This window comes from Agrilus planipennis, unplaced genomic scaffold (genome assembly GCF_000699045.2).
Source record: "Agrilus planipennis isolate EAB-ADULT unplaced genomic scaffold, Apla_2.0 scaffold117, whole genome shotgun sequence".
Lineage (NCBI taxonomy): Eukaryota > Metazoa > Arthropoda > Insecta > Coleoptera > Buprestidae > Agrilus > Agrilus planipennis.
Genome location: NW_020438912.1, coordinates 146,487 through 169,029, shown reverse-complemented (window position 1 = coordinate 169,029; position 22,543 = coordinate 146,487). Strand labels below are relative to the sequence as shown.

The 22,543-nt window shown below is 34.0% G+C and overlaps 1 protein-coding gene across 3 annotated transcripts in view; it reads right to left on the bottom strand.

Annotated features, from left to right (window-relative positions):
* Positions 1 to 21,145, bottom strand: part of LOC108737499 (homeotic protein spalt-major) — a 141,953-nt gene extending 120,808 nt beyond the window's left edge. For all 3 annotated transcript variants that reach the window (XM_018470367.1, XM_018470368.1, XM_018470369.1), the window contains exon 1: positions 20,595 to 21,145. In XM_018470367.1, coding sequence (XP_018325869.1) covers positions 20,595 to 20,685 — 91 coding nt within the window. In that variant the 5' untranslated portion in view covers positions 20,686 to 21,145. The remainder of the gene's footprint in view (positions 1 to 20,594) is intronic.
* Positions 21,146 to 22,543: the final 1,398 nt, after the last annotated feature.

Here is a 22,543-nt window from a genome sequence, read left to right as displayed (position 1 = left end):
AACATTATTTTCATTTAATGTCACACTTTTATCATTACTCTTTGCGCCTTGCTGGTAGAAGTTATGAATGACAATATGTTGACGCCAACCTTTTACAATTTGTATATTCAAAGTTTCCATTAACGCTAAGGGTTTTAGGGTCATAGTATTAAAAGTAAATTTCCTCTGCTTCTTCTAAATAAAAATCTCGGAATTCGATTTTTTTGGTTCTTCCGCGAGACACGAGTTTACTTTCCTCGGTTAAAGAACGACGAGAGCAACACGCATTCGTTTTATTTTTAGAATGTGATACATAGTTTTAGTATTGTAGTCATTAAGCTAAATAAATCTGTCTGTTCGCCGTTTCTTTTTTTTTTTTTCGCTATTTCTTCGTTCATGAAAGAATACACAGACATCACGATGCTATGCTGCAAAAATACAAATGTACGCAATTATATCTTTCTTTGTAGTACACATGTTACATGTGGCATTGATGAAAAGATGAATTATTATGAGTAATGTTAATTAATCGATGTTGATTTGCATTTTCCATTTTGCAAATCTTAGTTTTCTGAGCTGAAACGTCTAATTAAAGAATGAATCTCTGTAATACTGTTCTTTAATTGAATTTTTAGTTAAAAATCGTTTGATGTGTCAGACGTGTTTACATGTCAATAATCGATAAATATGGATGGGATTTTTAGAATATGTCGTTTATTTTCTTCTGTCTTCTAATATACATAGTTTATGAAGTAGAATTTCCAAAACTGTTATGATTGCAACCTAAGTACGGACCTTATATCTGTTCGCTCTCTAATGATCAGTTACACCAGTGAAATGAACTGTGTATTAGAGTGACATTTATTCGTAAGGAGTTTACTTCCGTCGTGCGTCTCACTACACACTACATAGATACACGCCTTTTGTTTTTTGTTTCTCAATTGTACCTAGCAAAGTAAGAAATTTAAAAATTCGTGATGGCTATCGTCGAAAGCCAATATGCTGGAGTACATATTTCGTACACGTGATCCAATTGTAGATTTGTTACATTGTTAAAGGAGTTTATATGGTCACAAAGAGGTTAAATCAGTCGTGGGTGGTGACTGCTGTGTGAAACGCCAATTTTTCAGAAACTTGGAATTCTGTAAGTCGCCAGGAGGTTGGTAGCACACCACCCCGCTTGCATATTGATTACTTTCGAAATGTACATCGCACGTTCATATCACGTATTTAAACCGAGTCGTTTGTTGGTTATTGTCACCGTGGTGTGTATCTCTAAGCGATGACGTTCGTTCCCCCTTTTCAAATTCGACGTCTGCCAAAACGGGGACCAATATAACATTCACACATAAACTATACAGGTACAAGTGTACGTACTACACGTATTTGTATGTAGGTACTTTTATCGTTTGGGACCAATTTGAAAAGCAAGAAACGTTCACAAAACAAACAACAAAATTTGAACAATCGAACACACCGAAAGATAATTCTGCTGAAATTAAATAATGTGCTTTCACATTCGTGTGACTAGAATATCAAAAAGACTATACATGCATATATTTGGCAAAATCTACCTAAAGTTTTACTCTTTTATAAAGAATTCGTTTATAACGTAAACTCTCACTCGGAAAAATTTTGCCTAAATCATGTCCTAGTCAATACACTTTTGCCAAGTACGTGTAATGAGTAATGATGCAATAACGTGTCTCAAAAATTTGGGAAAAATATTATTGCTTTTTTGCAATTGGCTACTGTTTGGAGACAACATGCCGACGCCAGGGCTACCTGTAATTTCTCACTTTCAACACTGCCTTTTCCTGCTGTTATGATCCTATCGTGTTTCCTTTTCCTGCCTTTATGACTCTAACCTAACCCAACTTTAATTAAAAATTACTTAGAGAAGAGACAACACTAACGAAATGGGTTTTGCTGCAATTGTGTTTTCCCTTTTAGTTACAAGAATGAGGACCTTAAAAACTTTTTGATCGACTCTGCGCCTATTCCATGAAATAGGAAAAATTTTAAACAGTTGCCTTTTACATGAAATCGACAAGTCTGCTACTTATTTCATGAATTAGGTAAAATTTTGCCAACGCTCAATAGGTAATTATTCGGCGTAACATCTGTATATGGTTTACCAAAAAAACTAGTAAAAAACCCTACTTTAATCATACAAATTCAAAGACGAAAGGTACATATTTACAATCACGATTAGAAATTTTTCCATTGAACTGTTAACATTTGTACTAATTTTTCAAACGCCACTGTAATTAATTTACATTTGAAACAAAACAAAACGGTTTTTATGCTTAATAATTGATGTTATGGCAAGACTTGTTTTGCAAACTTTTTGCTGTAGCGTCAATCATTGACTATATTCATTATTTATCGATGTGGACAGTGCCCGCAAAATTATTTATGTGAAATTTTAATTACTTGAAATAAATTGTTGACTTTTAAACAAGAATGACAGCAACGTTTAGAATTTGGGGTTTGCATGTTGTATACGATTCATTATAAGACATTTTCGGGGCTATTGGCTACTTTATCATCAAAATAAAAAAGTGTCCTAATGATTTCATCTGTATCCGAAGATGAAAATCTAAAATTTTAATATCCTACTTATTGTCACTCGCGAAACTCCATGGGTACGAATTATTTTTATTGTTAGGAACTTGACAACGGTGCATATACCTACCAACTTGGGTGCATCCGTTTATGGATGGATATTTTTGTTTTTGTGTTTTTCTCTTTTATTACCGCGACTACGTGTGAATATTGTGAATCAGAATTTATGGGTCTTTTAAGAAAAGCGGTTATAAATTTGTTTGTGTAACTGATCCTACTCCGGCTTTGCCGAAAACCCAGTCCGCGTCCTGTCCATTATTCTTCTCAACACATGGACCGTGTACGATGGGTCTTTACCCGCATCAACGCAAGATATAAAATTAATAACATCACTCGATAACATCGACACTTATTAAGGGTCTGCGCCAAACAAATTCGATAAACTTTAAACGCACTCCACACCTTCGTCGAATGTTTTTTTGAAAACAAAAGAATTCATTTTACAATCAACATACAGTCCGCGGCAAAAAATTTACCTGGCGTTAACATTCATGAAAAAGAACACACACGTCCACTTCTTCCTATCCTGAGCTAATCTTCGCATTTTCCTGGCACTAGAACATCCCACATTCTTGACCATAGGCCTACCTATACTCCTCTGGTTTTTTGTTTTTGTTTGCAATATGTCTCTAACTAGTCCTTCATGCCTGTGAAGGTGTCCTACCAACCTATCTCGCCTATTTCTTATAGACTTCCATAGAGTCCTCTCTACTCCTTTTCTTTCTCTCTTCACTTCTAGCCTTCTCTATCCTCATCATCCGCCTATAACACCACACTTCGAACGCTTCTAATCTTCTCTTTACCATGCATATTTCGCACCCATACATCGCCGCACTCCAGACATGCGCCTTAAACAATCTTTTCTGTTGAAGGCACTATACTTTGCTTTATATCTCTACTGCTCCTTCCATCCTGAGTTTTGTGACTTCATTATATACCGAAAATCAGTCACTTATTCTAATTTTTCGTCTCCTATCTTTTCCTTTTTCTTGCATACCAGTATTTTTATTTTACTTTTATTTATTTTCATACAGTACCTACTGCTTTGAACATCAGTGATATTTTTTTATTATTTATATACTTTCTTAGATTCTTTTGTTAGTATGCCTGAATACGGTACAATATATTACCTATTATTAGTTTACCTTACCTACCTAGTACCTATTAATATACTCGAAAAAAGTACCTCCTCAAAAAAAAAAACAGTTTGCATGGTCTTCTGGCGAATTATGTCATATTTTGATTACTTTCATGGTGTGTGCTAAAGTTAATTTAAAGTAAAATACAGAGAAATTTAATGGATTCTGTTTTAACACAGTAAGATTTTAAACTAACTCGACGTTTGTAATTGATTGGGCGAATATAAAGTATTATTTAGCTAAATAAATAAATAGTTTTTAGAAGTATACTAAAGAGAGGAAATAGTGCATTTCCTAAGGAAACAAAAAGCTGTTGAAACAGGTGTATACTATTGTTTCTTCTTTTTTCACAAAAAACTCAAAGTCACTAAAACGGAACGAAAAAGACAAAGATCAATCTCAGAATCAAGAACCAGAGGACGGTTGTAAAAAGTTGGTTAGAAAATTCCAATAGTAGTCAGGTGGATTAATACAATTCGTGTTGTTTTTGGCTGTAAACGCAGAAACGGTTAATTATTTATTATTTAGTAGATATTTTAGCTACCGAGTACTTTTGAATGACAAGTTTCTGTGTATGAAAGTGGGAAACAACGGCATGACCTTTAATAGTAAATTGTTGTAGCGTTGCTAAATTTGACAAAAAAGTTACTGCCATTATGTCTGTCTGCAGTCGTTTTATCTTATTGAGAACGCAGCTATTATTTTTGTTATTTTTTACATTTAACATACATTTCCTTTAACTTCATGGTGCAGTTAGATTTGCCAATATAAAAATAAATTTAAAAAATCCCGTATTCATTTATCTGTTGGAGTTACATATGTTCCCACCAATCAGATTCACGAACCTATGATACATACACACAAATGAACAAAAACAGTATTTCAACAAATAAGGAAGAAAATACAAGTGTAATTAGCGCTACCTTTTAAACGTGAAGCATCCATTAATGTAGCTCTTATTCAAATCAATATTTAGTGTCAATTCAAAAAGTTAATAGGGTGAAAAGCATGTTATTAAAACGCGTTTAAGGTCACTCTAGAAAGAATTATTTGAACGATTCACGACATTAAATAAAAGCCTGGTCATTTTTCATAGCTAAAAGTAAAAGTGCTATCATACAGTCAATCAGTTCTAAATGAACCCTACGATAATAATAATTATTTACATCGCTGTTATGTTGTTTTGCAGAAATGGGATTCTCCGATCCCTCTCGCACCCTTGGGGCGAGCTGTCTAAATCCTGACAGTTACATACATATACAAAATACGTATATTTGTAATACGCGTAGTCGCTTCAGTTTTATTTTGACGGTTTTGTATTATAAAGTTATAATTGTGAATCTTTTACTTTATTATTAGTTATTACTGGAACAGTAAATCTACTAACCCGTTTACCTACCATAAGGAAGAGAAAGATACCCTTATCTTTCTCGGCTACTCGCAGATAACGAACACTACTGATACTTTATAAAATTTGAGCATATTTCTCTCTATTTACACAGTTTGTAGAGTTCGTTCCTCTTTTATTTCTATGTCACCAATTATTTCATGAATCTTTAATAAATTACAGTGGCGTTAACATTAGCTGCGACTAGTCGAGAAAGATAACTTTCTCTCCCTTTGGGTAGACATTATTACTTTGATATGGTACATTATGAAAACATTGACTTGGGGGGGGGGGGTAAATCAAAAATGTTATGTCGTAAATAGGCTAGTCATATAATTAATGAACTGTATGTATGCGAGGCAGGAAGGGCTTAACGTTAGCAGTCTAGGTTCAGGGAAGCGGCAGCAATGACGTAAATACAATCTCTCAATAATTTCATAGTACCTATAGGAATATGTGCCAAAACCGTATAACAAATTATTGCCAGTACTTTCGTCTATCAACTAATTTTACATCTTATAAGATTCTCGCACGTTTATCTGCTAGTATACACGTGTTTGGCTGCAGTTCTCGCAACGCGCAAGCAGTATTTATAATCGATACACTCAAGTGTATCGACTGAGTTAATTTGTAGTATGCGGAAATGCTTGAACAACGATTCTTTGACAAGATTAATGTTGTTTATGACTAATCAAGAATAAAACAAATCCATCTTCATAAACTGCATTTTAAACCGTTTGTTCATTTACCCTGATGTAATTTGTGTTTTTAAGGGTGGTATTTTGTAAAACGCGCTGTTAAGACAGCAGGTAAAGGTTGGTCTGTGTTCTGTCGGAGCTGTCTGCGACGCGCTGATGAGATCCAAAAAGATCGAAATCGCGATCCGCGTCTGGCAGTTTCGACAGAATACAGACCACTTCGAATTATTTTATTCGATTATGGTAACGTGCCTATCACGTTGAGGTTAGCTACGCCGGATTTCGTTTCAGCAAGTAGATATCCATATATTTAAATGGACCTTGTTGGAACATACGAAATCCTAAAATGTAGCATCGTACTACAGATGGCGTTTTCCGCGCCATTTGTGGTATTTTGTATGCAGTTTATTGTTACCTTAAAAATATCCTAAAATTGCGGAGAATATGATTGAAGGATCGAAGCAGATAAAATTTTTCTGCGTAAATAGACACAATAACATTTATATTGAATACGAAGGGGTTGAACAGAAAAAAGCTGGTACGTAAAATTTATTTTCATCATCAGGATAAATGAAGGAGGGGACCAGTTCAGTTCAGTTCTGTGATCATCAGAACAACGATCCTGAGCAAATAGCCTGCGAACGACTAAGTCCGCGTAAATCGAATTTCAAAGAGCAACGAGGGTGACATTTAATTGCGCCGGCTTATTATTACACGCCGTATCGTTCGTTTGGTGGTGGTCGTAGTGGTGCATACATGTTGTGTGTGTCGCGACAAGGCCCGCATCGCACCGCGAGAGGGCGCAATCTTTGATCGGGACCACCCTTTACGATTCCCGTCCGACAACGACCCCATTTAGCCGGGCTGTTTGTGTATGCATGGCTGGACTTAACAGACACCCTTCTAATGAGATTATGATGCAGAAGGGTTACAAAATGGCCGGCGTTTGATTAATATTGCAGAATTATATAATGTACGCCCGAAATTAATTTCATTGGGCGCATGTAAAATTAACATGTCACTCAAACTCGATGGCCGAAACGTTCAGCAAATAGCTCTCCACCTGGAAGGGGTTGATGGTGACGATAATGGAGACAATATATTCATTTACTTTGCGTCGATTTAGTACTGGTAATTTCAATTAATGAGGATAATATAATATTATGTTATTTAATACCTTGCTTATTTTATGTTATTCATAATAACCGATATCCAAAAATATCTTTTTATTTAGCTATTTACCCTTTGAGAATGGGGTAAAATAGGACTCACTAGGTACCTACTTCACGAAACTTAGCAGTTATTTATTTCACTGTGGTCGTACTGCGTTGCGGCACTTTCTATCGTGTATAAGCACAAAAAATCATATACGCTGCGTTGTGGTTAGATATTGAGGGTTTATTGTATTATTATTCTTTTAAAGATATTTTTCGTATTGCTTTACCTTACCTATATATCTTTTTATTTAGCTATTTATTTTTTGAGAATGGGATAAAATAGAACTCACCAGGTACCTATTTCACGCAGTTCAGCAGTTTTTATTGCGTTGCGGCACATTCAATCGCGTTTAAGCATAACAAATCATATATGCTGCATTGTGGTTAGGTAATTTAGGTTTAATACTATGATTCCTTTTAGAGATATTTTTTTTATTGTTTTATGTCTAATTAAAAGATAATAATTGACTATTACTGTAGTGTTTCAAACAATTATTCTTAATAACCGATCAATCACGTTTAAGCACAAAAAATCGTATTCGCTGCGTTGTGGTTGGGTATTTAGGTTTAATATTATGATTCCTTTTAAAGATATTTTTTGTATTGTTTTTTATTTAATTAAAAGATAATAATTTACTATTACTGTAGTATTTCAAACAAACGTTATTCTTAAATTGATTAACAAAACGTAAAACCCTTTACACCCTACACTAAGTGACCTACAACGTTGCGTTGTGGTTGTTTTAGTTATCTATATATCGAGTAGTATTCATATTATTGTCTTGATGATTGCGTTGTTTAACTGCCGAAGATAGTTGTTTTATTGGCTGTCTAATTCATTGGGAAGCAAATTCATGTTTTTTTATTATGCATTGCCCATAAAAGGTATGTTAAACGGTATTCGGTTGACATATTGTTAGTAACATTATCATAGTGGTCTTTTCACTTTCGATTTTGTCACATCAGGTCACCTAAAACTGGCGACTCTGTTTACATTGTGGAACCAGTTTAATTTGTAGAGAATAATACAGAGCGAATAAGAGAATCTCGCGGATCAGTCGGCCTCTTGTTGTCGCGTTCCGCCCGGTTTTCATTAAAAACCGGATTCGGTGATCGCATTATTTTTAGACCGTCCCAGCACACAATTTTAAAATATACGCACACACACACACACAAATATATACGCATTAGACTTTCATTTACAATCCAAGAAATGTGTACTTCCACATCAGAAAAATCAACGGAGATCTAAACCATTTAGTTTAGATTATTCGGGAGATAAATAGAACATGAAAGATTATGAACTGGTTCCGTGGTGAAAGCCATGATATCCAAATAAACTAAAAACGCGCTAATGGGAGTCGAAATATGTTTTTTTTTTTATTGAAATGAGTCTCTGATTTTTTTGTTTAATTTCGAACAAGTTTACTTTAGAATATGTACATCAAATCGAATCTGTTTTTCACATTGCCAGTATATTATTGCCTGTTATTTCAGAACATCAGCAAACGCTTCTACAGTTTCATTAGATTTTTTTCAATAATTACGCATAAAATACGTAAAGTGTGAGGTACTAATTTAGATTTATTTATTAAATATTTTTGTGTTTAAAATGAAGAAATATAGTATTGATTGCAACATAATTTTGTGAATAGAGGGTAAAATGACGTAGCTAGAGATCTTGACAGATCAAAGTAAAACTGTGAAGTATCAATTTAAATTTATTTATTAAATATTCTTGCGTTTTAATTAATGAAATATTGTGTCGATTACATTACAATTTTGTGAAAAGTGGGTAAAATTATATTACTTAGGATCATGCCAAATAAATTTTATTTCAACACGCAAGTACTGAAATAATAATAGGAACACTTAATCTTAAGAGAAATTACTGGATGAGGTGAGAAAATAATTAGTAAGAATATATCGAGGTGTATTTTTTGTGAAATGTGTTATATCAAAGTCAAACAAAAATAAAGTGTATATTTTGATTTACTAAAAGAAGGAGCTGTTTATAATTTGCATATTGTGTCTGTTGTTTTTTTTTTACCATCCCTTGCGTGATCTCCACTCTCGCCTTCGGTTCGGGTGACAAAATTTGTTGATAGAGTGCGGGACGTGATCGATTTGGCGTCATTTAATGTGTTTCCACGGATCAGGTGCACCTGTCAAGGTCACTTGATTGTCCACTGTTCATTCAAAATAATCCTCAATGAAAACGACAAAAAACGCCCTATCGCCTAGACCGTGCATCTTAATGGAACTTTTTGCGTCGTCTCCTTTTAGAACGATGAGCTGTTAGTTACTTGCACCAAGTCCTCTGTTCCAAAAGTCTCCGAAACGAAAGGCGTTTTTATCGTCCGAGGCAAACATAACTAATCGATTTGTCACGAAAGTCTTTTTTTCAGAGTGCCACTAAGGTGGTAGCCAACAGCACCTTACCATTACCACCGAAGAGTTTGTTAAAATATCGATAAATTAACGACAAATTTACCGCGGTGTTGGTGAAGAAAAAAATATTAATTCGAAAACAATTGCGTGTACAGAAAATAATTGATATAAACAAAATAAATAAATGTTGTTTACGGATCTGAATCTTTTAAGATGCCTTTAGATTGGGAGCATTCTCCTTCTACCATCTTGTATGAATAGTACCATTACTGGCGCACAATTGTTGATCGACAATTTATTCGATTGTTTTTTTAATCGATTGTCGATTATTACTTGCGATTATTTCATAATTGCGCCAGCATATGTGGGTAATAAGGCAAACTAACTTAGCTGAAATAATGCTAATGTTATAGCGAGCTTTTTCTCAATAAAAAGCTTATACTGGAATACAATATTATCACGAGCAGAAGGTTGTGTGTGCAAGGAAACATAGAAATAGTGAAAAAATTCTTTAACATTGAAATAGATGTAGATAATCCTGTATTCATTTAGAATTCATCTCGTTTTTAAGAGAAATTGTAACTGTATTTACTTTACTTCGTTTTCTATCTTTTGTATACTTAAAAAGTTCTGAAAAAGGTAAAAGCTTCAGTATTATTACCGAATTATCAAAATAACTTTAGCTTTAAAATTTAAGACTTACAAAAACAACAAATTACAAATTAATCATTTTATACGTAGAAATAAATGAGCTGTTGAAATAATAAAACACCATAAATCAGTTTCACGATGTTAAATGTCAAAAAACAATCAGTCAAGGATGTCCATAAATAATTTCTACTTTAAAAACGACTTTGTACCCTAGCTTTGTATTTTTCATGCCTGGTTCTTTTACATTTAGCTAAAGATATTGTTGTTTAAAGTTTTTTTATATCTAAAGAAGAATAAGAAAAAAGAGGAAGCATTCTCGATTTATTGTAGGTATAGGATCAGAATCTACAGTAAGTGAAACCGTCAGGTAAACAGTTTCGAATTCTGAGTGGCTAGTAAAATTTATGGTTTAGTGTGGACATTGGTGAGTCTATCTTTTTTTTTAGAAATATTGGCAAAGTTTAGCTACGCCTGTCGAAGTTACTCCCAGGGGTCTTAAAAGGGAGTAATAAATAACAACCTTTTGAGTCGCACTTTCTCTTTTTGGAAACACTTGTCATTAACAAACACAAAATAAATAGATCTTCAATAAGGTATATTAAGTTCAATAGAGTTTTCAGTGCATCGGTTATGAAATTTTATTATCAATAACAATTAAAAACCACTTGGTGTAAGTTTCACAGTTAGAATCTGACATATGTTTCGCCCTACAGTTAGGTCATTATCAAAAAGTACAAACTATACTAAAACTAAAATATTTCAAAAACCTATAGTATAATTTGTACTCTTTGATAATGACAACTCTAGGTCGAAACATAAGNTGTCAAACTGAAATTAGCCTCTTTACATAGGTATTTAATAAAATAATTCTCTAAAATCTCTTCCTAATATTTTCTTCATTAAAGGATTGAAATTGGATAAAGAACATAGCTTATATTACCTCAATGAAAATACGGTTTTCTATAAAAGAAAATTAAGAAAAAAAATACTATTCCTTGTAATAACACAATAAAAAACCACTTGGTGTAAGTTTCACAGTTAGAATCTGACATATGTTTCGCCCTACAGTTAGGTCATTATCAAAAAGTACAAACTATACTAAAACTAAAATATTTCAAAAACCTATAGTATAATTTGTACTCTTTGATAATGACAACTCTAGGTCGAAACATAAGTCTGATTTTAGCTGTGAAAGGTATACCAAGTGGTTTTTTATAATGTTATTACAAGGAATAGTATTTTTTGTGTTGAAAGTGTATTTTCACTTAGCTAATATAAGCTACGTTATTTATTCAATTTCAATCCTTCAAGGAAGAAAATATTAGGGAGAGATTTTAGAGAATTATATTATTAAATACCTATGTAAGGGGGCTAATTTCAGCTTGATGGAATAATCGTATTATCAGTAATTGTAATCATATAAGGAGTAAATTAAGTAAAGGCAAAAAATGCACACAGGAATTAGCTAAATTAGTTCTGTAATGCCGATCATCAGCAAGCATTAGTCAACAGTTATCCTACGGACTAGCTTTTCTGTTCTTAAACTATTCAATTTACTTAAAAGAAAAATTGTGCTTCCTGATCTTCGTTTGCTAGTGTCGCATCAAATTAATATTCCTGCATTTTAATGAATACAATTAGGTATACTGAAACAGATAAGATTAATTCACAGGGAAATTGTGCGAGTAAATTATTTGCTAATTTATACATATATCTATATAAAGTGTTATAATTAGTTATTCGTGCTGGTTTTGTTAAATTCCATTGTGAGAGCGTACGCATAAGGTAAACGGAGTGTTAGATTAAAGCGGAGTGGATTTTATTAAAATTATAACATTTTGATGGCAATTTCGCATTGTAAGTTCATTGAGAGCACTTAGCATGCATCAAACATATTCAGGCTAAGTGCAAAGAGCATCATAATATCCATTGGAGTTGGAAATTGCGAGATCGAGAAACGGCCAGTGGTAGTGGCGTATGTGATGGTATGGAGCTCGCTGTAATTGCAATCATAACGTGATGAAGTGTTGGCATGAGGATCCTGCTTTATTCGCGACCTGACAGTGCTTATCTAATAAAAAATGTCAGATTTACTGCGTCGGCCATTAATGATACTATATAACGAGACGGTTTGTATCTTCGCCCACTTAGTAGACTTGGGCTTTGTAGCGTTTTATGCCATTTAAGATATGAAATATTCCAGTCAATGAGTAAATTATGTGAGCCGTCCGTTGCCATTGCCGTTCGATTTCATTGCTTCGCTGCTACAGGTTTATTTTCTTCTACCTTCACTGACGCTTAACACGAAATGATCGACATACAAAAAATTCGCACCGTTACCTACCCGTGTGAACTATTATGTATCTGTCTATTTTACATCTGTTTCACTTTTACCATTAACTTAACGGATAAACTTTATTGCTTCCGGCTGAAAAATATGTACCAAGAAAATACGCATTTTTCATTTTTTAAAGAAAGCGTCAGTTAGCACACAAGAAAACTACCTACTTATGTAGATAGGTTTTGTAACCGTACATTAGGGGTGCACAAGAGGGTTGCTTAAGTGGAATGACCTAAGAATTTTGAGAGAGAAAAGTTTTAAAAGTTAAACGCTGATGCTTAATTTTTAAATGAAATTTGTCTTCTATACTATATATGTTTCGCGTGATTGACTGACAAAGCACAACCTAAGCCTACGTCAAAACCACTGAAGATAGATACATGAAATTTTGAGAATGTGTTCATTATTAAAGGGTATAGAGGTGCACTGATAAAGGGTTCTTCTGAAAATCAACTCTTAAGGGTTGTGGAGTAAACATTTGCACGGAAAATTGAAAAGTTGCTGGATCAACAAATGAAAGCGCTTGATGAAACGGACGTTGACGAATCTAGACTCTGTTTAAATAAATAAACAAACATACAATCGAGACTTATACAAAAATATTCCAACTCATTTTTTATAAAATTTTATGACATATAATTGATGCGATCTCTGATTTTCTTATTTTAATTTTGGTTTTGTTATAATCACCGAATTATTGGTTTTCGAATTGGATTTTGTCTTTTTTATTTTGATTTCAATGCTATTATGCCGTTTTAGATAACTTCAAATATTATGTAATAATAAATTAATATAAACAAATAATATGTTTTCTCATTTAATACGTTTTTTCAACTGGTTACTTTATCGCGAAAGTGTCAGTAATTTCTTCGAATGCAATTTTCTGCTTGTCACGAATTAATTACCGGTTCGACTACTTAGTGATTTCAACAAAGCAAAATTTTATTGTTATTTACGTAAAACTTTAACGTTTTTCAGTAATAATTTGTATTATCAACGCTTTTTCGTTCAAATAGGCGTTATAACTCAACAAGAACTTAATTTTATTATAGATATCATAACCGTAAATATTTATTGACAAACGATTTCTCTTTCTTCATCAAATAATAAAAACACTTCAGAAATTCAGTAAAAAATGTACTACGTATACCTTAGTTAAAGTATATTTAATTTCTAGACAACAATTAGTCATTTGAAACTGTAATTACTTCTATTTTGTATGATATACTTGCTCGATTTATGCGGAAGAGCTACGATAAAAGTATTTGTAAATAAAAGATTTATAAAAATATTTAATATTTGATGAATATAAATTATTGAAATCGTCTACATGGACCGACCCTGATTCTGTAGATGAAGTTTTTTGTCGAATGCATGAGGTCTATTCGCTAGAAGCACACAGCGGGTCAAAAAAGTTTGAAGGTACGGAACTCGTCGAAGAACGGATCAAACTAACCGCCCATGAAAGAATTCAATCGTATAAATAGTGAGATATCCAGAAATTAACTTCAAATTATGGCCTTTTGTGTCTGTACGTCGTTTATCATCAGCCAACTGGACCAGTTTTTGTTTTGTTGTTATGAACTTATGTCAAAGATTTCAAGGATTATTTCTCATGGGAAATTGCCCCCAGTGAGATCTACATTCTGCAAATACTGAAGCTAAAAATTGATCGTGTGGATTATATTGTTCTGAATTTATAAAAACTACTTCCAAGATAGGATAATGTAACTACATATGCAGAGATTAAATTTAAATTATTAACACTTATTCTTCTTTTCTTTTCAGAAAGCACGGTCGGAGATTAACATAAATATAGTAAGAAATAAACATCTAGATGCAAGTGACAACTCCAACGTAAGTAACCTATAAACATTCTCCAAGAATTTACAAACATGATTATTAGATACGATTTTAATCAGAAAATCTGATAACTCTGGAAGAATCAGAATGTTCTAATAGATTATTGAAAGGGTTTGATTTTACAAGGAAGTTACTTCATAAAAAGGGGTACATGCAATAATATACCTCTATGATAACGTTTCGCTAACACGAATGCGTACTTCTTCAGAGGTCCTTCCATCTTCGATGGTGTGGACGCTCGTGCTAGCGAAACACCAACTGACAACGGTTTTTAGGCACGAATGAGCACAGATCAGTTCACAATTAAAATAATTTTAATTTTCTCAGGAATCAATTTTAAATGTTGTAATTTGGTGTAATAGAAAAACTAGGACCACGATTGCTGTATTGTTTGCACAAATTTGAATGTTTTATTTACAAAAGTATATAGAGCGAGCGCCGCTTACTAAGACGTTTCCTAATTCAACAGTTTTTCCAAATAAATCGACTCGATAATATAAGAAACACATTTAAAATAAATTCGTTTCTCTTAAGCCAGTTATTTTTCGCTTTCTCGAGCAATATTTAGGTATGTTAAGAATAAGTAAAAGCTGCCATTATTTGTTTCGTTTGTGGAATGAGCGCGCTATACTTTTTTGCAATGCATAAATTAATTGCTGGTGCAATTGTAGTCGTTGTTTTATTCAGCGGAGCGACAGCCTTTTATATTGTATGCAAATGCCCAACTGAAGTTGTTCGAAAACCTCCGCAAAGCGTTTTCTGAAATATCAAGATTGCAGAAAATACCGTATGTATAAATAATAACGTTTAATGGTGCCTAATAACCAATGCACTATTAATTTATGTTCGTCGACGTACACCACACACCGACCTCTCTCCTTGCTCTAACGTTCGTTTTCACGAACTTGATCTTTACGTCATTTCTTTACTACATCCTAGGTAATTGTTAATGAAAATAAAACGTTGGCAATTCGCCCTTTCAGAATAAAACATATTTAAGTTCCTAACTAAATTTGGTAACTAACTTGGTAACTTTTTAGGATGTGCTTAAGCCACAGTTGGCAGTACTTAACTTTCGCATGTGTCAAGTATTTAGAAGAAACAAGTTAGGTAAAATGTATTTGTATACGAACTCGATGCTTTTATTAAAGAAAATTAAACTTTTACAAAATCCTTTTTCAGAGGGTAATAATTGCTGAATTTCGTGGTTAACTTAGATAACTTCCAATGGTCATAATCATAAAGTCCTCAATACTAAGACTGATTGGACATTCACTTCCACTCTTTCCTATCCAAAATTTATCTTCGCATTTCCTTAAAACTACAACATCGCACATCCTTAACTAGATCCACCTCTACTCCTCGTAACTCCTGTTTCTGCTTCTAATGTGTCTCTAATTACCCCTTGCAATATACAATCTTTAGTTGGTAGTATTTCATTTTGACATGTGTTAGAAACATTAAATGACAAAGGTCAAGTAGGGTTAAATAAAGTGAGGTTAAGTAAAATAAGTTTATTTTAAATAAGAAAAAAGAACGATTTCACAACGTTGTATCAATTTTTGTATCAGTTGAGTAAATCTACTACAGAATTCGAGGGCAATTGCCTAGAATATACAACATATAACTTACAAAGTTAGTTATTTATAAAATATATTGTCAGTGAAACCTTGATCTTTTCAAATTTTATGATTGAAAGGAATTTTTATCGTATTGTTGGTACGACATAATTAATAGCTCAACAATATTTTTACTTATACTGACTTGGTATTGCATTGCATATAAATATTTATGGTACATATAACACAACTTTAGATACATTTAATAGTAGACTAGACAAATAATGGATTTTTATACTAATAGTAAAATGCATTGGTTCGGATTGTGGATATCGCTCTCAATTCATGAATGAAGGCAGAACGTATCATCTCATCTATTTACTTTGTCATTGATTAATAGTTTGCTGGTAAGGAAGAACTTGGAAATTGTCTTAAAATCTTCCAATAAGTCGTGAAACTAGTCGTCCTGTGCTTCAAAAATGAATTATTTGAAACACTTGTAAAGGCATTTAAATGTTAGTTTATTCATTTAGCACTAATGGATTCCCAGGATTTTCAATTTCAGGATTTCCTGACATTTTTGTTGTTTCTGTTGCCATCCAACACAACGAAATGCGTTTATCTAACAATATCTCAGTTTCAATACAGCAAGTTCAGGTGCATCTTGCACTTCCTTGTAATGCGACGTTTCAATAAAAATTGTTCAGCGGGAGCAGATCGTGGCGGCATCTTTGATATCGTCCACTTGCTCACTCTGGAAATGCCTCGCGAGCTCTGCTTGAATAACTCCGGATAAATTGCTATCATAAGAACAAATTAAGCGGACTTTATGACAGGATAATATTAACAATTTCGACGATGTCGAGACCGAGGAGACGACTATGACGTCAGTTTTTGTGCCCGGTGACGAAAGTGAAGCATATTTATGATCCTGTAATATTTGGAATTGTTGAACCGCCGCTCCGACTTATTACTGACTGAACCATGACCACTGCCAGGATCTAATTATAGGCCCATGAATAAAACAATTATTGTAAGTGGGTTTGATTGAGACAATTTTTTATTTTCAATTGCTAAAAATCGAAAAATTCGCCGAGCTTCAGAGACAGAAACTAATTCGTATCGGACGGAATTCTTACCTTTAAGAACTTATAATGAGCAAGGGGGAAATACAAATTTAATATTTCTTAACATTCATTACCAATCACTGATGCTGACTACTGGCCATCTTTTAAATAATACAGTGGTGTATCCTCTTGATGCAACGATTTCATAAGATATTTATGGAATCCTTTAAACTCTACCACCTCATTTCCTCAGATTCCTATCTTTAAAGAGAAAATATTAAACTAAACTGTTACCTAGTAACTAATTAGTCTAATAATGTTTAATAAAATACAGTGTAAACTCTTTATAACGTCACTCGATTTAACGACAAACTCCTTAAAACGTCGAAATTGCTTGACTGGTTGGTTTACATTGTTTTCTATACAATATTACACTCTATATAGCGTCACGCTCACTCTATTTAACGACAAAAATGCGGCATTATAAATCATTAAGCAGTACTTTCTAAGTTGCCGAAATAGATAAGAACTGCAGCTGTGTACGTTGTTGAAGAAGACGATCCTGTCCCTCCACCAAGCATCAAACAAGCACTTGATGCAGCGAAACTATTAAAAAAATACTTTTTATATAATCAAATTGATCCAGCAGTATCTCAAGATCTGAGTAAGATACGTAACAAAATACAATTAAAATATTGGAGCAGCAAAAAACATCAGACGAAGATAACAAGCTATACGCAATGTATGAATAATAATGTTCGTGTGCAAAATGTGTACTATATAGGTAAATGCATATTATTATAGAATAGTAAAATAATATCTTTTATTTCTCTCCATTTAACGACCACTCTTTATAACACCGAAAAATGTTCATTCCCTTAAGTGTCGTTATACAGAGTTTACACTGTACTAGATAAAAAATTTAGTTGGTCAGCCGTGCCTTCTAAGTATGTTTTTTTAAGGAAGAAACCTTAAATCGATAATAAATCAAAAATTCATCAGAAATCTATATTTTAATATCACTACATAATTAGGATTTGGTTCAGATCCAGTTTGGTTTTTTATTAGAAACCATTGTAAAAGTGATAGGTACTACAACAATGTTTTTAATAATAATAATAACGAGTGGATATTCTGTGAAAATGCTTATAGGTAATTATCTAACGTAATTCTACTTCAAATTTTTTGTGTTTTTAATTTTAATTATTATATGTATAATTTGAATTGTTGTAAAAAAAGTAGCTCCGGTTGGAAACAAAACGTCTTTGCGTTCTCAAAGTAGATTTTATTTATGGTTTATAGGCACGAAGAACAGAAATACAGCATAACATTTTAATTTTCTTAATTGGTACCAATCGTGTTACTCACTTTAGATACTTTCAACTTAATTATTTTTCGTTTCCATAAAAATGGGTCCATTTTGTGTAGCTGTATGTTTGTGTATGATATGAGACAAAAAAATTAACGGCTAATGTAAATCATAAACTAATAAAATTTTAAAAACCAATGTCCAAAGAAAAAAAAAAACGAAATTTTCGAGCAATAAAAGCAATTATGCACCTATTTATTTTATTGCATTTTTATGATCATCTAACAATGGATGGTGAGTAATAAAACTATAAAAGAAATACAGCCTCTAACGATTCCAAATAAACAGCTTATAAAAGCGATGATTAGTAGGTATACTTGCCCGTGTAATGATTAATAGTTGAAAACACGTAATGAACCTTGTTAATTGAAAGTCTCTGCCTAATATTGCAAAATTTGCCAAGGTTCGTTACTACAACAAAACATACTTCTTATTTTTAACGTTAAAAAAGAGCGCCTAAAAACCACATTATCATAAAAGCCAGTTTCTCAAAAAAGGGAATGACCTAAAAGTAAAGTCTGGCTCGCTTACAGTTTAATAAATTAGGTAGTGCCTCAAAAAAATATCAAATAACGTCCATGTTATTTCTGATATCCATCAATCCATCAATGGGTTTAGTTAAGAAATTAATGCATATAAACCTAATCACTTTGTAATTCATTAAGTCTCGAATTGCACGACAAACAATTAGATAATTTCGTAGAACATTGTTTAAGTGTTCTTTTGTTTCGAATAGCGCCCACTTGTGTCGTTTAAATAAAATATTAATCAATGTTTCAACACCCGTAACGTTAAAAGCAACAAGAACAACGGTTACAAGTTGTTGATCCATTGACATTTCTCCGTTCTATTTTCGGCCGCAATTTCTGACAGTCTACAGCACACACTCGGAACGAAGAACAGAATGACATATAATGAGTATTCCCGAGTATTTTCCAGGGTAAACGGAACATTATCGAAACGTAGAAACATCCTTCAACTTTATTAAACGATTAAGTTACGGATCATACTTGCCGTCGCCAAGAGAAATTTTATTTCCGTCTGTTAATGTAAAACTTATTACTAAGATTGCTTACAAGTATAAGTATGTAAAGATGCAGGTAACTTTATCTAATCTTTACTCATTTTCTGTTTTACGATAGAGTAACCTTTCCATTTGGTTATGATAAATGTATCGTGTCGATTGTAAATAATTTAATTGTTCGACGTCTTTCTTATTGTAGAAGATGTTTCAACGTGTTAGTATACGTGGTACCGTGCCTGCCTAACAGTCCGTTCAATTCTTTAGGTCCTATCTAGCATCGCGGCCGAGGTATTATATTACTTCTGGTTTTGAAGAATATTATGGTACCACTGCACTTCATAAAATTTGATATTTATGAACAGCATCGTTTAAGAATGTGGAAACAGGTTTATGCTCGAGAAGTAATCGGCAATGTGTGTAAGTTTAATGACAAACGATGAAGAAAAGTTTAGGAAATGTACGGAATAAGAAATTAATTGTCCAAAATATCTTGCGAAACAGGTTTGAGTTTGAGCAGAAATTAACTTATCATATAAAGTTAGGTAAAAATTGGTAATAAATTGAGACATGCCAATAAGTTCTTTAAAAAACAGTTTTTGGGAATAAAATGTTTGAAAACAAGACAGAACTAGGAATAAATGCATGTAATCAAAGCTTACATTTATGGAATTTTCTCAATCTCACTTAATCCATTGGTGAAAAAGGAAGAGGATTGACCAGTGAAAGTAATTTAACATATAATAAATAACCTTTAGAATTCTAAATGCCACCGATTTTACTGTTTTGAAAAACATACCAGAGAAGGGTATTTGCTTCAGATTTGACAGTTGTCTACTTCAATTTTGAGGAAAATGTTGATGAAGAAATTCTCGATTGAAATACTTTTATTTCATCAGACTTCTTATTTAAAGAAAAAGTGCCAGATTAAGACACTCATATCCATCATACTAATAAAGGCTTGAAAGTATAGTTTGATGTGATTGATTTTCTTCTGGTTTTCCATGGAAAATTAAAGGAAATGGCTGAATTTTCCCATTTTCATAATTTTGAGAAGTGAACCAACGAACATTGAAATTGTTTTCCCCAAGTTTATGACAAGAGTTGAGGAAAATTTTCCAAGACTGGGTCAAGTTTTTCCGACCAATCTAGAAGTATCCTTTAGAAATCTTGGATACGATGGGCTTCCTTTCAAATGTCCCTAACAATGAATATTGTGTGATTTTTCTGATGGTGCTCGTGGAGATAGTGTCTCATGGATGTTTGAGGTCTCAAACGACTTACCGAGTACTCCTGCGGTTCCGGCCGCTCCAGAGGCCGTCGTCTCTTCGTCCTCCAGGAGTCGAATGGGTCTGGCTTGTTTGCGCCGTGACATGACTTACACCACTACACAAGTCCACTCACAACAGTAGTTCACCGACGATGAAGCCGATTTTTTTATTAACAAAAAGAACTAGAAACTGTTACTGTACACATGGTGAGTGCACCGTGCACCACGTTCGTTGGTCACGACGACGACGCTCAGACGAAGACGCTGACGACGTCCACGTTATTATTATGACGGATACGATTGTAATGATGATGATTATGATGATGTTCTGGTCTCATGTCTTATGAGGAGGAAATGCCGCGATTGGTTGGGCGCGTGCGAGCACTTCGACGCCGAGATGCTGTCTGTCCGACGGCGCTGCCGCCGACTGGTGGGGGGCCGGCGCTGGGCGGCGTCGTCGCTACCCTCGGACCGAGTCGGATTCACTCGCGCATCGGCATCACTTGCACCAAGCAAGCAGCTCCTGCTGCTCTGGCTCTTCTTTCTATTTACTCCTGCTGCTGATGCTCCTCAAATCCCTTATCATACAGGATTCATCCACCACCTATTAATAATGATATGACATAGAGTCTTGATTATGATTCTCTATCATAGCTCGAAAGGATCACGCGCGCATGAAGAATAGTGTGTGCCACAGGGGTCCTAACGGGGACCTTTATTATTTCGTTCAGCGACAGACTGAGAGATGCGTAGGTCTCTAAGTGCAACGCGTGGGCGAATGACTGTATCGACAGGACCCGAGTGATGGACAGACTAACTGACTCACTGAGTGTCTTTCTTGAACGTCCGGATTGCCGTGCGGCATTTGACTAAGTGACGCTCACCACGGACCTGCCCAGGTCCCGCCTCTTACTCACCTGGCGCGAAGGGAAGGGTCTCTCTTTCTCTCTCATTTATCCGTCTCTTTCTCTCTTCATCCGTAGTGTTTTACCTATTCAATTCATAAATCACTGATGATATTAGTGGAGTATCTTAATGTTATTCTGACACGGATTAACGCAACTATCAACCGTCAAAGATATTGCTTGGGAGGCGATCATGATCACGACGATGATGATGATGATGATTTGGATTGCGTTACGAGTCACGAAAACAGGGAGGTGGTCCCATCACAATAATTTCTCTTATTGTGTTCATTTTGCTTACGAATTGCTTCAGAAAGCTTCTTCAACTTGAAGAGATTTTTGTTTCGTATCTGACCCTCATAAATAGTGAATTAAGACGACTCTCCTATGACGGAATCCCCAAAGCTTAAAAGTCACACGAATGTAAGGATTCCATTTGCACCTAATAAAAGTTTATCAAATAAATTCACCGTGGCTTACTGTTATGAATACTAGAATGTGTCAGTCATGGATTCAGTATGGACCGACTAAAAGCAACCCTTCTGGTTTGCGGTAGTGGGTGCTGACTTAATACAAGACTATTTAGGGAGCGTGCTATCAGTCCCGAGGGCCGTTCGCACGAGGACGAGACGCGCCAGATTGTCGAAGTCACACTCCTGTGTTTACATATAACTATAAGCGATGACGCAACTTGCATTTCTACTAGTCGTTATTACATACTGAAATTGATCTTCGTGTTTGTATTGGCACGACAGAGTAAGCAAAGTCTTTTGATGTTCGTTGTATATATTAAGCAAATTGAACTGGATCCACTCTTATTACGCATACTACCGCGACGTAATGAAGCACAGCCCTCGAAATGATAATGATATCTATTTTGTCATATGCTTTAAGAAACAATGAAATGACGAATTATGATAGATGTTCCAAATCATGAATTATCTATTTGGAATACATGAGATATATCTGTAGACTTTCAATAAATGAAGATTGAGGATTCAGTTGATATTTCCCCCTTAAGCGTTTGGATCATCGGAAATAGTATTAGTAGTAATTTT